Here is a 16625-nt window from a genome sequence, read left to right as displayed (position 1 = left end):
TTCAAAGGGAGGAATTGTACCGTTGTTGATATGTGAGTGCGGAAATGTAGCTGTTGTGCGTACTGTTAAGCGCGGCCCTAATGTTGGAATGAAGTTTCATGGTTGTCCTTTATGGCCGGTAAGGTCTCTGAATCTCCTCAATTTTGTTTCCCCTAAAATTGACGAATTTAGGGTAGAGGGTGAGTAAGTCTATGAAATTTGCAATTAGGTGTAATTAGGGTAATTAAGGTACAATTTTTATAACGAATTTGGGTATAATTGATTTTTGTGGGGTGAATTTGTGTTTAATTGATTTGTTGTGGGTTTGATTGATTTGGGTTTTGTTGATAAAATTCTGATGGTTTGGTCGATTATTTTGGTTGTTGTAATCGTATCGTAGGATACGAAGTGTGAATTTTTCAGGTGGATTCTTCCTGATAGCAATGCAGTTGACAACCTTCAAGTTCATGTTTTTGAAGCTAATACGACTATAGCTGAGATGGAGTATGAGAAAAAGTTGCTGGAGGAAAAGATAAGGAAATTGCAGATTAAAAAGGAAAATCTGGAGGAAGATGCACATGAAATGAAGAACGAACTTTGCGAAATGCGTATTGAGTTGATGAAGAGTTCAAGGAACGAAAGGAATTGTATAATGGCTCTGTATTTATCATGGGTGATTTTTTCCCTTGTTGTATTTTGGTTGAAGTAGATGACAATAAGTTGATATTTTCCCTTGTTGTATTTTGGTTGAAGTAGGTGACAATGTTACCATGAATAAAATTATCAAGGTTCGGTTGTTGACTTTAAAGCGTGAGTTATTTTGACACATTTGCGTAGTCGTACTTATATAACTAATTTTATGACAATTAGTTGACTTTAAATGAACGAGCAAGAGTTGACTTTAAACGAGCGAGCAAGAGTTGACTTGAAACGAACGAGCAAGAGTTGACTTGAAACGAACGAGCAAGAGTTGACTTGAAACGAACCTTGAAACGACAATGCTAATATCAAATTTTGATAGGAGCATAAGATATGAAAAAATGTGCACTTTCACTTTAGATGAACATAAGTGGATGTTAGTTGCACCGACATAGGTCCACTTAAATAATTTGCGTAAATTGAAGATGATACTAGTGTAAGTTGTGAAATGCGCATTAATTAAAGTCACAAATTTTCCATATCATGTTCTGAACTACACAAAAGATGGCATTTGACTTGGTTGTTTGCAAAATCTGCTAACATGAAGGCCACAGTTAACTACACAAAAAATCCCACAGTTGACTTTTAACTACCCCAAAAAATCCCACAGTTGACTTTTAACTACACCATAAAATCCCACAGTTGACTTTTAACTAGGCAGAGTTGACTTATAAGTAGCCATTGCTTGTTCTGAACTACACAAAAACATGAAATGACGCTACTGGAGTTAGCTTCTGGAGTTGCTTGCTGCTGCTACTGTAAGCTTGCTGCTGCTACTGTAAGCTTGGTTCAAGGATGCTACTGTGTTGGTTTATGTCCACTCGAGACTTGGCTCGACTGCGTTCCAATATTGCTTGTCGTATGTGTCACCAAGTTTGACAACATCAGTAAGCATACATAACAGGAAGTCCACTTGTGATTTCAACTACTACACAACATCAGTACTCAGTAATGCAACTATGTACAAGAGTTGTACCTGTTTTGTAGGCCTCCCTCTCCCCTTGCTTGCACTTGTCATTGCAGTCCCGTCCCAAGCAACAATCATTCCAACACCAACAGGAACCTATCATCAGAGGAGTCACACCAAACTTTCCACTAAAATTTATAAAACCAAAAAGCAAAACAATAGGATAGACTTACCTTATTTGGTATCCTCCCTCCACTATTTCCCCTTCCTCTTCCAGTTGTTCCACCTCGTCCGGTTGTTCCAATTGTTCCACCTCTTCCACCTCTTCCAGTTGTTCCACCTCTCCCACCTCTTGAACCCCTACCAGATAGAATCATCCTCCCACCTCTACCAAGTTGGCTCGGTTGACATGTAGAAGAGTGTTGTTGATTATTAGTCGATCGAGTGATTCGGGAAGAAGCAACTTGTGAGGTGGATACGTTTGGTGTAGGTGCTGCTACTGTAGAGGCAGCAGCAGTAGATGGAGCAGTGACAGACGGAGCACGAGCATGAGGGGGTTGACCATCATGTCTTGGTCTACCCCTAGGCCTTTTTGGGGCTGGTTCTGCAACACCAGCTGTGTCCCTGTTAGGACACCTTCGTTTGTTATGGCCTTTGACTTGACATATGCTGCAAGTCATTTCAATTCCAGTCCTTGACAGGTGACCAGGTTTCTTCGGGTTCTCAAAAGGGTCCTTCACCCTTTTTGTCCTTGGTCTGCCAGGCCCTATTTTGATGGGAGGGGGATCCAAGTGGTATTCCATCAATAGGAGGTATTGAACCTGTATACATACACAAACACAAAAACGGGAAGAATGTTACGCACACATAGCTTTCAGAGCATACACCTACAATTACACACAATGAAACAAGGCATGTACCTGCGTATGCAGTTAAGTATTCCTGTCTCCTGTAGCATTGATCAACAAATTCCTCGGCTTCTTTGTTTTGGAAAAAGATGCATGCAATGGCATGACAACGTGGGATTCCTAGCATGTCCCACTTTCTGCATGTACATGTCCTTGCTTCCAAGTCCACCACCAACTGATCGAGATAGTAGTTCACATTGAACAACGTGTCTGTCGAGGGTATGACATCGCAGTTGGCAGCCTTGTCCTTCTCCTTTTCCAGCTTCTGTTGGATTCTTGGGCATAGGATAGATGTGGACTTTTCCATTTGCTGTCTTTTCACCACCAACCTTTGCATCAAATTGTTTCTGATATCTTCTAACATGAAGATCAAATGTTTGGTTCTGGCTTGAATAATATAACCGTTGAATGTTTCTGCTATGTTGGAGGTTATTGCATCGGTCTTCATTGATGTACCGAGGAAACCTCTACAGAATACCTCTGGTCTGTACCCCTTAAAAGCAGTGGCAGCATCCTCATTCAACTGAGTTAGTTCGTCCATGTCATCATTGTAGTCAGCAAGGTTGTAGGCTTTGGCAATCTTCCAGAACAGGAGCTTCATCTCATCACCTCTGTAAGACTTGTGCCAATGGGCAAAAATATGCCTTGCACAATGTCGATGCTCTGCTTTTGGTAGAACTGATTCCACTGCATTTAATATAGCCTTTGAAGCAACAAAAATAACCACATATTAGGATAATATTTACAGAATCAGGGATTCAAAACAGAAAACAATGCACCAGGTATAAAAAAACAGAACACATGTTCAGAGATTCAACAATGCATCATGTATCCAGATTCGAGTCGGATACTTTGACACGTACCCGGGCCATATTACATGGTTCAAATCATGTGAACTTAGGTCAGTTATGATCAACTAAAGAGAATTTAGGTCAAATGTAGTACTTAGGCCTAAATCTTGTGAACTTAGGTCAGTTGTGATCAACATTAGTTGAATTTAGATCAACTGTAGTTATCTCTGGTCAACTAGGTCAAACTTAGGTCAATTGAAGTCACATTACCTCAATTTGGGTCAACTAAGGTTAAATTAGTCCTAATTACCTCATTTTGGTCCAACTTAGGCCAATTTGGGCCAACTTAAGTCAATTGAAGTCACATTAGGCCAACTTGAGCACGATCGTTTCAATTTAGGTAATATTAGGCCATTTAAGTCAATCTAAGTCATATTAGGCAATTTTGGTCAAAATACATCAAGTAAGGTGAATTTGGGTCAACTTGGGTTAGTATGAGTCAATCTAGGTGAACTAAGGTACATTTGGGTCAAAATATATCAAGTAAGGTCAATTTGGGTCAATTTAGGTAAACTAAGGTACATTTGGGTCAAAATATATCAAGTAAGGTCAATTTGGGTCAACTTGGGTCATTTTGGGTCCATTTAGGTAAACTAAGGCCAATTTGGGTCAAAATATATCAAGTAAGGTCAATTTAGGTCAACTTGGGTCATTTTAGGTAAACTAAGGCCAATTTGGGTCAAAATATATCAAGTAAGGTCAATTTGGGTCAACTTGGGTCATTTTAGGTAAACTAAGGCCAATTTGGGTCAAAATTTATCAAGTAAGGTCAATTTGGGTCAATTTGGGTAATTTTGGGTCAAACTATATCAAGTAAGGTCAATTTAGGTAAACTAAGGTAATATTAGGCCATTTAAGTCAATTTAAGTCACATTTGGCCAACATGAGCACGATTGTTTCAATTTAGGTAATATTAAGTTATATTGGGTCAACTTAGGTCATGTTAGGCCAACTTGGGTTAGTATGAGTCAAAGTTAACATAAACTACACAACCTAGCTACACACACATACAACAAATATATGTAAATACATACAACTTGTTAAGATGTAGAAAACAAACCTGATGCTCATCTGAAATGATGGCAATTCCCTCTCCTTCGCCAAGATCGAGGGACCTCTGAAGTAGGAGAAAAAACCACTGCCAAGACAAGTTATTCTCACCTCTACTACTGCCCAAGCAATAGGGTACATCTGGTCATTCCCATCCGTCCCTATAGCACTCATCAACTGCCCACCCAGGAAGGTTTTCAGGAAACAAGCATCGACAGCTATCACCTTCATGCAACCCAACTTCCAACCCTTCTGCAATCCCTCAAAACAGGTATAAAACCTCTGGAAAACAGGAGGGAATGCCTGTTTACTGACATCAGTCACTACCTCCACCATGGTACCAAGGCTCTTACTTTTCAGTGCTTCCACATACCCCCCAACTTTCTTGTAATGCTCGTGCATCGACCCATGTAACAGCTTGTGCGCGGCATACTTCACCTTATATGCAAACTCCTTTTTCACAACAATCTTGAATGCACTTCTTATAGTCTCCATAATTTCACTAGCTGGCCAATGGGGTCTAGCCTTGAACACCTCGAGAAATTGTTTTGCCACCCAAGTCGTCTTCAACTGCCGATTTCTTTTCATATTTCTGTGACAGCTATGCTCACCATATACCCTCTTCACAACCAGTATTGCTCTCCTAGAATCCCAAGAAGCATATACGTAGAACGGACAACCAGTGACACACTTCACCCCTAACCTTTGTTGCCTACGCATGTTGCTAGCTTGTATGAACAAATTTCTCCCTTGTAGAACAGCATACTTGGCCACTGCATCTTTGAAGGCAGCCCTGTTGGGAAACCTTTGCCCCACTTTCCAGTGGAACACAGAAAAATCTGTGTGTTCACCAACCAAGACAACTCGCCTTCTCCTCCTCCCAACAGTCAAATCCTCATCACCACTATCAGGGGGAGTGTGTATATCATCCTCGTTATCCTCGTACTCACTCACATAACCACCATCAGCACTAGTACCCTCCCCTGTTGTAGGCTTTGACGGAACATAACCTAACTTTCCCTCAGCTGCCTCCCTTTGAAGTTGTTGAGCTACTTCAAAGAGCTTGTTGTTACAGCTCTTTATCCTTTCCCTAGCTACAACATGCTCCTCATCGCTTTCATCCGAGTCAGATTGTTTCTCATCAGCTAACAACTCCTCGTTCTCTACCTCCAACTCCAGATTATCAACATAGTCACTCAGCTCACCATCTGATTCACCTTCTTCTACCTCAAAGTTGGAATCCACATCATCTTCATCACTTATGTCAGAGAGCAATTCTCTGTATTTCAATGGACTTTCAGGTTTGGGATCCTCCCATTCATAGTTTTCTAGGAATTCATTTTCATTGGTTTCAAGGGGGGGGTTGCTGTTGAGATTTTCAGATTTTTGAGAGGGGGAGTTGATGTTTTTTCTGGATTTTTTTGGGGTGGACTTGGTTTTTTTGGGTAGCAGATCTGTTTTGGTTTGTTTTGTGGGGTTTCCAGGGGTAGGGGACAATTTCTTTTTGGCTGTGGCATCATCTTTTATGGTAGTTGATGAGGTGGCAACATCATTTTTGGCTAAATGTGAGGTGGAAGCATCTTTTTTTCCTGTTAATGAGGTGGCAGCATCTTTCTTAGCTGCTGATGACAAGGCAGGAATTTTTGGGGGGCATGAAAAAGCAACATTTTTAACTGTTGTGTTTGTGTCTTTTAAGTTAGGTAACTCAGCACCATGAAACACATATAGCTCAACACACCTATACTTCAACACCAATTCAACCAACTTCAAAACCTCTTCATCTTTATACACCTTCCTTAATCCATTTGCTAAACTTTGCCCAGGAATCAAGTAATAAAGCCCTTCAATACTCTCATGTCCACATTTCTTAGCTAAATCTTCTAAATCCCACCAACACAACTCATCAATATCAACATTAAAGGTTCTACCTCGACCTCCCTCGTAAACTGTCTCACCATTCGAAACCTTTTTAAACACACCACTATGCCAAAATTTCAGAGTACCCGGAGCCATCCTACCAATTTTCAAACATAAATAGATAAATCAACAACAATTCAACTAATTCAAACACATAAACAATCCTTTAAATTTGAATTCAATAACGAATTTTTACCCAACGTTTTTTCAAATTTACGAAAATTAAAAGAAATTAACAACTGCATTACCAACTAATTAGCAGAAAAGCTAGGGTTTTGAGAAAAACACGAGAAATCAAGCCTAGATTAAAAAAACAACCAAAAATGGTAAGCAAAAAAATTAGGGTTTGTAGGTCTGACCTTCAATTGTACGATTTGTGGGGGCAGAAATTCAATGCGCGTTGATGAAGTTGACTAATTCCACCAAAAACGACGCTGATGATATCATGAGGAAGCACAATTGCAGTTGGAGGTTAGTAATGGAGGAGAGAGAGAGGAAATTGCGAGCAGAGGTTTTAGAGAGGAGATGACGTACAATCGCTGACTTAGTGTTTAGGTTTTTAATTTTTTGGGAGATTTTTAATTAATGTATGACGTGGCAAAGATTTTTGGGGGGAAACCAAGTTTTTTTTGTCAACGTAATAATCGTTGACTAATTAGCCGGTCACCAGTCAAGTTGGTTCAATAAAAGTTAATGGGTACTTAAGGTGGGATTAATAAATAATAAGTTGTAGGTAGGATTAATTAAAGAAAACCGGCCAAAGGTGGGATTATTTTTAACAAATTTTCCTTTATAATATTGTTGATGCTAATTAAGTTCAATCTCTTCCTATTTCCTTTTGCTACATGTCACCTCAATTGAAGCCAACCTACCATTTTCCTAGCCAAGTGTCCAGGTGAGTTGTCTTGTTGTCAAATATCCTAGGAACTTCAACCCAGGAAACCAAACCCACTCCCTCATCTCTCTCACCCGATTCTCTCTCCTCTAACCCGACCTCCCTCCTCTTCACTCGACACTCTCTCTCTCCTCTTGTTCCTCCACCACCGCACCGCCTTTCCTGCCGTTCCTTTCTCACCGGCGACCTTGGTGCTGGTGTTGAGGTTCATTATTGGTGGTTGTGATGATTTCTTTGTTGCTATTGTCTCTTGGCTCTCCTCTCTCGTATGTGGTCCGTACCACCGCCACCAACGGTGGTCACAAATCCTCCGTCCACAATACTTCATTATCAATTGGTAATATAATTAATCTCCCTCCCTTGATTTATTTGGTTATATTTGATTTACCAATCTCAAACCCTAACTTTCTCCTTCCTTGATTTTCTCACTTCAACACCGGTGAGAGGCGGTGCCACCGCCCTAGTTGGCCGCCGCCGTCTGAGATGGTGAACAAAGTGGTTGAAATCGTTGTTGTAGGTGGTTGTTGTTCCTGTTTCGGCACCTCCATCTTTTCCCCTCTCATGCGTTAGCCTTGCCTTGGCAGACCGCCGCAATGGTCACCCCCGGCGACCCTGCTTCCGGTAGCCGCTGCTGTGCTGTAGTTGTTCTTTTTGTTCCTGTTGCTGCCATTCATTCCCTCCCTACTTCCGTCATGGGTATAACCTCAAACTCAACTCACTCCTTTCGATTGATAATTCTATTACCTAATACAATTGGAATTCTGTTTCATGAGTATTAATCATTTCGGATATTTGATTTGACGCATTTCAATTGTAATATGATCTGTTAAGTTGTTTTCTAGTAAGTTATCATAAATGATTTCAAGGTTTTGGCTAAACAATTCTGGTTTATTTTCCAAAGGATTTTCTAAAGGAAGATGTAATTACTTTATTTATTATTTTATCATATGGGATAATTATTGTCGAATATTTTGACTTTAATCTCAGTCTTTCATCCAAAACCCATCTAGTTTTGTTATAAAAAAAAACACTTATTATGCTCTATCTTGTTTTCTAAATGAGTTTTTGAAATTAGTTTAGCATTTCTAAGAAAGCTTAATTAAGATTTTTCATTCAATTCAAGTTAGTAGTTATTAATTTATGTCTTTGTTGTTGAGGTGGATTGTTGAAGAATGATTAAGGAGAAGTTGAATTATGGAATTAGGCAGGGATTTATAATCGGATACATAGTCTTTGGAGTCCATGTGTTGGTGATCAAAGGTACACATCGTCCAACCAACTTTAATGTTTTAAAATATATCTCGAGTTTAAGTATTATGTATACATATATATGTATAGATTGAATGTTGTTTTGAAATTGAATGTTATGTTGCGAATTAAATTGTATCTTGCAAAACTGAATTGTATATAAAAAATTGATTTGTTCTTTGTAAATTGAATTTTATTGTAATGCTTTTAAGCATTATGTTTCTGTTAAACGAATGTTTGTGTCAATGAGAACCCAAGTGAGAGATGGTTTGAGTTGAGGCATTGAGCGGCTAGAGAATTGAGTTCATTAAATATCTTGAGGTTGAACTTGGGAATCGTGAGATATGTGAAACAGTCAAAAGGTTAAGAGAGTGTTAATTGAGAGTTAATGATCAGGTAGAGGTCCTTGCATAATGGAAGTAGTCCTACTTGAGTTTCTAAGAAGTTGAAGTCTTAGTGTTAAACCACATAAGAGATCCTAAAGTAAGATTTAGTGGAACCAAAGACATCACTTTTAATTTTAAATTCTTGTTTGCAATAAAGTTTTATGTTTTCTCTCAACTGGGTCATACTTGTTTTTAATTTCTTAAAGGACATATGTTTATCATAATCAAGGGTTAATAATAAAAGGAGTCTTTTAATGTAGTAAATGAGAAATCTCTAAACTATTGTAAGTATAACAAAAGTTGTCTTTAATGATTCTTGAATGAGTCGTTTCAAGGGTTTGTAATCATTCCTTACAAGCCATATTTATTTGGAATTTCCTAAAAGTCACATGTTTTTTTTTCCTAAAACTATGAATTATGGAACTTGAACTAGCTTTGAACAATATTAAAGTGTTTAATGAACTTAAGAGTTGAAACAATAAACTAAAGATGTTTTTGGTTTTCTTTAAGTTCTTTTAATACATATAGTTGCAAATAAGTAAATCTTTGACAAGTTTTATAAAAGAAACTATGGTAAAGAATATCGATATACTTTAAAATAAATAATCAAGTTTTCATATTTTTGAAACCTATTAATTTAATATATAACTAGTGGGAATTTGTATGAATAATAAAGTTTAATTTGAGTAATTGAGTTTTATGTAAACGTTTTTAAAACACATTTCACGCACACTAAGCTATTAAATAATGAATGCGGATTCGAGGAAAGTATATCCATATGATAACCTTGGGATCTTAAATGAGTGTTACTCACTAGCAGTCAAATTATTAATCAATGGTCTAAGAGTATAACTAAGGGTAAAGAGTGATTCTAAGCTAAAAGGGAGTAGTTGAGAAGAATGTCCAAATTTTAATTAAATCATTACAGTTTGATTAAAAGTAAGAGAAAGTGTCAGCGAGTCTTGAGATTGATATTTAATTGGGTTGAGGATTTATTCTAAGAAATAAAGTGAGTTGAGATATGATGAGAATGAAGCTAATACTTGAGTAAAGGAATGCGAATGATATTTTGAGAACGAAATTGCATATATTGGAAATAAAATGCTTAAGTAGGGGAAAGTAGCCGTGTATGTGTTGCATAGTGCTCACATGTATCGGTGATGAAAAACATTGGAAGCGAGTGCTACATCAGTAGACTCGTGGTAAATGGGCTTGACCCATAGTTCGGCGGGATAGACCCGTTAAAGCGGCTTGGCCGTAGAGCGAGTGCTACAAAAGTAGACTCGTAGAGGCAGGATAGACCCGTAATTAGGGACATGTCCTAGTTAAGTCTTGCAAGCGTATGTGATGAGCGACATTTATGTCGCTCTTAGCTTAGGATTTTAGTTCATTTTATTAGCTTTTTATTATTATTTTCGCTTAGTTTTTTCGTTTTTAGTTCGTTTATCGCATTTTTGCATTAATCGTTACATTTTCTCGTCTTGCGCATATTTTAGTCGTTTTTGCTCTAACTATGCCTTTTGCGCGCATTCTCATCGCGTAAGGTTCGTTTTGAGTATTAACGCGTTTAATATTGTGCCATTATGCTTGACGATGTTTAAAGTGATTTTACGATTTGCAAAAATATGATACGAATTAATAAATATGCTACGCGATTTAATAAGCGTGCTAGGCGATTTGAATAACTTGGCTATTCGTTGTTTGATTGAGTGCAGCGACGTTATTCTTTGTGAAGCGACGAAGCAAGAAATGAGCACACCTCTGCCAGCAACAGCTCGAACAGTAGCTGTACACTCACAGCTATGCACGAGCACACTTGCATCGGCTCTTGTGCGCTCACCTTTGCAGCAGCTTGTGGACTCTTCACATGGCTGCTTTGAAGTGTATACCCAGCAGCTATACATTAGCATAGTGGCAGCCACAACATGGAACAACATTGCAAGGGCCAAGACATAGCAGCATCACAGAACACGCAAGCAGAAGAGCAGCACACAGCAAGAAGCCACAACAGAAGCCTTTGCACACGAACAAACAGACATCATAGCTGCTGTTGTTGTGTACACTTTGAGCTATAGTTCACCACAACAACAGCCATGCTATCACAACATAGTCACGGCATAGCCACAGCAGCTACAGCTCGCAGCAGATCATCGCAGCAACACGAGCAGAATGGCGCAGCAGTGCAGCGCAGCAGAACAAGCAGCCAGCAGTTCTGTTCGGTCGAACAGGCATCTGTGCGGTCGAACAGGTTGCTGTTCGGTCGAACAGTTCATTATGTATGGTCGAACAAACTGGAATTCTCAGGCAGAAGCTCTTAAATTTGTTGTGCGACCGAATGCTTGTCTTTGTGCGACCGCACAGAATCTGTGCGACCAAACGTACCCTCAATTCCATCGAATACGGCCGCGGGGCTGCTACTATAAAGCCCAAAAATCACAGCATTGTAATGAGGCTTTTCATTTACGTAATTTTCCGATTTTTGAGATTTTAGGCTTAGCTTAGAATTCTCTCTCTAGAATTAGTTTAGGGCTTAGATTAGAGATTAGGATTAAGGATTCTTAGCCTCAAATTCTTGATTCTAAATTCAATACAATCATCTTTAATTTTCAGATTTCTTTCCTTTTGCTTTGAGTATTGTTCTTCATTTTGTTCTTCAAAGTTTGATGCTAATTCTTCAATTCAAGGTATAATTCTAATTTTCTTTTTGATTTGTTCTTTAATTCTTTAATTGTCATTAATTTCGTTTATGCTTTGATTTCATGCTTGAATTCTAGGATTAGTTTCATGCTTTGAATGTTCTTAGTTTTTCCCCAATTTTTGTAGTTTGAATTTTCTAAATTTTATTGTTTCAATTAGCTTCATTAGTTCAATTAGTTTCATGATTAGGATTAATATTAGTTTAATGTTGATGTTAATCATGCTAATTGAGTAGTTTAGTCTAGAGGTTAGGGATGAAGCCTTGGCATTGAATTTGGGGAATTTTAGGGAAAATTCATGATTAAATGTGATTTAGTGCTAGGATTTTCCATGATTAATTGAGTAGTAGTTGCAAATGCTAGTTGATTGAATTAGATTGGAATGTATGATTTAGGTTTGGCAAGACATTGTGAGCCTAATTCGTGCAAGTGAATGATAGTTCCTATTATATGCAAGCTAATCTAGCTTAGGACTATGCGAAAGCTTTCCATAGGTTAGGTTGCTTCGCGTGCTCTATCCGAGAGGTGGAGAGCACGTCATTAGTTTTCATTCCCATATTTGCTATGTCGTTGCATATTCATGAATGTCTTGACCTTGTTATTTCATTGATTCGATTCCCATTGCCGATTCCCGAATCCTCTAGAATTTCTTTATTAGTTTGAATTACTTGCTTTCATTAGATTAGAATTCAAAATCAAATTCCATCCGAACTAGCTTGTGAACGCATAGATTGAATAGTCAAGCATATCCATTCCTATGGGACGATCCCTATACTTGCCGTTATAGTCAATATAGCCGGTAGTTTAGGTGTTTTATAAATTTTGTTTGGTGAGGTGAATTTCTATTCAACGACGGAAAATACGCCCTATCAAAATGGCGCCGTTGCCGGTGAATGGCATCATTGTTTGATTCTTCATTCTAGTTCACTAGTCTAGTTCATTTTTCATTTTCTTTTTCTTTGAAAACCGAAAAAATGGCAAATTCTTTTGTTTCTCAAGATGACGAATCGATTTCGCTTGATGATCTTCTCTATTTCCATGATAAATTCTTAAGCTCTTTGAAAGTTGAATCTACCCAACCATTGCGTGAGATGCTACTTTTCATGAAGTATCTTGAAATTCAAGAAGATCAAAGAATAGATTCGTGTTTGAATTTATTTGAGGACATGTCCCAACGAGTTGTAAAAGGCTTTTTGGGAATTTCTAACCTATTGCAAGAGTCTATTAAGGAAGTATCAAGGAGAAGAGAAGAGTTTGAGGCTACATTGCCACCTATGATGCATGACATTGAGGAGTTGAGTATTGGAGAGTTTGTTCCTACTCGTTCCTCTTTGAGTGACTGCAACGATGATGGTGATGAAAATTTATATGCTCCATTTTGCCTTGAAGTTCTTAAGTCGATTCAAATTGAGGAAAAGAGTGAATGTGCCAACCAAAAAGATTTTAAAGTGAATGAAGGATCTTATGTTGAGATTTCTTGTGCTTTATGTGATGTGAGTGAAGTTGTTTGTGAATCTCTTGTTCCCACTCCCTTCCCTCATTCCCCACTCCGAAAGAGAAAACTCAACATTTATCCTTCATTTCCCATTTCTTTTCCCTTTTTGTCAAGACTCCCACCGCTTGAGGATTCTTTTTCCTCTATTGATCCTAATGATTCTCCTTCCCCAAAGGAGCATGAAGAAGGGAGTATTTCTTTTGTTTTTCATTTTGATTTTTCTTATTTTTGGCTCCCCGCACCTTGTAGGCATAGAGTTGCATTCTACTTTGTGCTTGCATCTCATTTGACTCTTGCCTACTTGTTACTATTGGATATGTTTGCCATTGCATATGACAAACTATTGCGATCGTTGTCGGGGTATTTACTAGAGGTAAGAGGCGTCACGCTAATGACGTAAAAAGAGCGCTTCTCGGGAGGCAACCCGTGGGTGTTGGCCATTTGGCCCATGTATACTAATTTTTCTTGATTTTTGAATTTTTTTGTGGCTCAACCTTTCTTGATGTGGAAAACTTTGCATCCATCTTTGCCATGTCCGGCTATTCTTCTTGGTGAGTTCGTTCGTTATTACGGTTCTTTGCGGGACTTGCTCCCACGTCATCACCGGTAATATCCTTCTAACTCACATGCATGCTTTGGGTTGGGCATCTTTATTGCAGTGCATTGGTTGGATGGGTAGTTGTGCCCCTCCTAGTTTTGTTTTAGGCCTTGAGGATATGTCCTAATTCGAGCTTGGGGGAGATTCTATTGTTTGCTACTTTGATCTTCGTGTGATGGGTTGCTTGATTTTGTGAATATTTTGGATTTTGTGCATATTCCTTGATTAGTTTCATTGATTTTGTGAATATTTGATTTTGTTTCCTTTTCTTTTCTTTTCATTTTCTTTTCCTTATTTTCTTTCTCTTTTCTCTTTCTTTCTTTTTCCTTTTCGATCTTTGTCAAGGCAAGTTTTTCTAGCTTTTTAGGCATTATTCTTGATTTGGGCAAATAAAATTGGAACTTGTAGACTAGAATGCTTTTATTCCTAATTGGTAGATGTTTGCACGGTTTTCAATGTCTTGGGTCGAATCTAGGATTTGGTGTTAAGAAAGTTGGTTGAACTTTGGGTAGCATGTGTCTTGAACCCTTGGCTTGTGGTAAGATGGTGTCGATCTCTCTAGTGATTTGAAACCAGAGAGAGTGGTATTTGCTCCCTTGTGAGGTTCATGTTCAAATTAGCCCAAACACATATACATATATTGAGTGGCATGGATCCTTAGCATTGACTTACTTATCTCCCGAGTTTGACTATTTCCTTCCGAGACCGCGACCGAACTACTTTAGGGGACGATAGAGGCATTTCTTTCGGTGACTATTTTTCTTTCTAGTTTAGGACTTTATTTTTCTATTTTTCTCATATGTTTTTGTTTGCATTTGCCCCCTTGCTAGCCATTTGAGCCTTGCCCCTTCATTTCTTATGAGCACATTACAAGCCTAATAGCCTTTGTTTTGTTTTCACCCTTAGAAGTGATAGTGAAGCTTAGAGTTATGATGCTTGTTGGTTTTGATTGATTATGCAAAGTTTAGGAATGATTGTTATTGGATTGAATGGCAAAGTTTGGGAAGTATGTTGTATATATTGAATAAATGATGCAAAGTAAAGTTTTGAAAAAGCCAAAAATAGAGAAAAACAAGGCAATAAGAAAAGTTTGAATTGAAACACAGAAAAAAGAGAAAATCAAATCAAGAAAAGTGCAAAAAGAGTTGTAGTTTAGAATAGTTGTTGAATAAGCTTGGGGGTGCCCCAAATAAGTGGTTTGAGTTTGTTTTTGGTTCGATATGCTTGAGTTGAGTTCATTGATTGCGCTTCATTTTAGGTATGAGCACCAAATTACCAAATTTGTTCCACACCCTACCCCTAGCCTACGTTACACCCTAAAAGTCCTCTTGACCCTTTTGAGTTGAGTCATTGTCGGTGGAGGGAGGATTTGGTCAAGTTCATGGAATGGATTGTCATGCTAAGATGTCGGGTAGCCTAATCTTGTTTTCCGGCGCCTTCGTGGTGTCTCGAGACGCTATTCTCAAGGGGGGATAGGATCTAGATATTTGACGTGGTATGCTCGGTTGTAGGGGAATTGATAAGTGCTTACCCTTAGTTCACTTTGCTTGGCATTTGAATCTTTCACTCGATTTAGGACATTGTTTAGCGTGCTTGCGTCTATTTAGTTAATAATATTAGCATTCTTTTTGTGCTCGTTCCATAATAAAGGCCCTTATCTTGAGTTTTGTAGTTTCGTTTTTCTTTCTTTTCTTTTTCTTTCTTTTCTTTTTCTTTCTTTTCTTTTCCTTTCCTTTCTTTTCTTTTTCTTTTCTTTTCTTTCTTTTTCTTGGTATGTTTTTCATTTTAGGTCTTGCCTTGATTCGAAATTTTGGAAGAGTTATGGGTGTTTCTCTTTGGAAACCCTTGCGAGATCCCACTCTCCCTCATGAGCGATTGTGGGGTTCAAAGAGCTTGTTGCATGCGCTTAAATGCAACCGTGATTCCTACGAAAGTGAGTTAGTGTGCATTCTTGTAGATGTTATTTTCGTAATTTTGATTTTGAATAATTAAGCTCATTCTCCTCCATGTTTCTCATTCTAGCTTTGCTTGAGGACAAGCAAAGGGTTAGCTTGGGGGAGTTTGATGAGCGACATTTATGTCGCTCTTAGCTTAGGATTTTAGTTCATTTTATTAGCTTTTTATTATTATTTTCTCTTAGTTTTTGTGTTTTTAGTTCGTTTATCGCATTTTTGCATTAATCGTTATATTTTCTCGTCTTGCGCATATTTTAGTCGTTTTTGCTCTAAATATGGCTTTTGCGCGCATTCTCATCGCGTAAGGTTTGTTTTGAGTATTAATGCGTTTAATATTGTGCCATTATGCTTGACGATGTTTAAAGTGATTTTACGATTTGCAAAAATACGATACGAATTAATAAATATGCTACGCGATTTAATAAGTGTGCTAGGCGATTTGAATAACTTGGCTATTCGTTGTTTGATTGAGTGCAGCGACGATATTCTTTGTGCAGCGACGAAGCAAGCAATGAGCACACCTCTGCCAGTAACAGCTCGAACAGTAGCTGTACACTCACAGCTATGCACGAGCACACTTGCATCGGCTCTTGTGCGCTCACCTTTGCAGCAGCTTGTGGACTCTTCACATGGCTGCTTTGAAGTGTATACCCAGCAGCTATACATTAGCATAGTGGCAGCCACAGCATGGCACAACATTGCAAGGGCCAAGGCATAGCAGCATCACAGAACCCGCAAGCAGAAGAGCAGCGCATAGCAAGAAGCCACAACAGCAGCCTTTGCACACGAACAAACAGACAACATAGCTGCTGTTGCTGTGCACACTTTGAGCTCTGGTTCACCACAGCAATAGCCACGCTATCACAGCATAGTCACAGCATAGCCACAACAGCTACAGCTCGCAGCAGATCATCGCAGCAACATGAGCAGAATGGCGCAGCAGTGCAGCGCAGCAGAACAAGCAGCCTGCAGTTCTGTTCGGTCGAACAGGCATCTGTGCGGTCGAACAGGTTGCTGTTCGGTCGAACAGTTCATTATGTA

General features: G+C 38.6%; 1 protein-coding gene across 1 annotated transcript in view; it reads left to right on the top strand.

Moving 5' to 3' along the window:
- The first annotated feature begins 7799 nt into the window (after nt 1–7799).
- LOC110788552 (uncharacterized) overlaps nt 7800–16625 on the top strand; it is a 41636-nt gene continuing 32810 nt past the window's right edge. Inside the window, exon 1 of the mRNA XM_056832146.1 lies at nt 7800–7895. Within this exon, the coding sequence (XP_056688124.1) occupies nt 7800–7895 (96 nt within the window). The remainder of the gene's footprint in view (nt 7896–16625) is intronic.

This window comes from Spinacia oleracea, chromosome 6 (assembly GCF_020520425.1).
Source record: "Spinacia oleracea cultivar Varoflay chromosome 6, BTI_SOV_V1, whole genome shotgun sequence".
Classification (NCBI taxonomy): Eukaryota; Viridiplantae; Streptophyta; class Magnoliopsida; order Caryophyllales; family Amaranthaceae; genus Spinacia; species Spinacia oleracea.
Note: the sequence above shows the minus strand (reverse complement) of the source record. Positions and strands in the feature narration are given on the sequence as shown.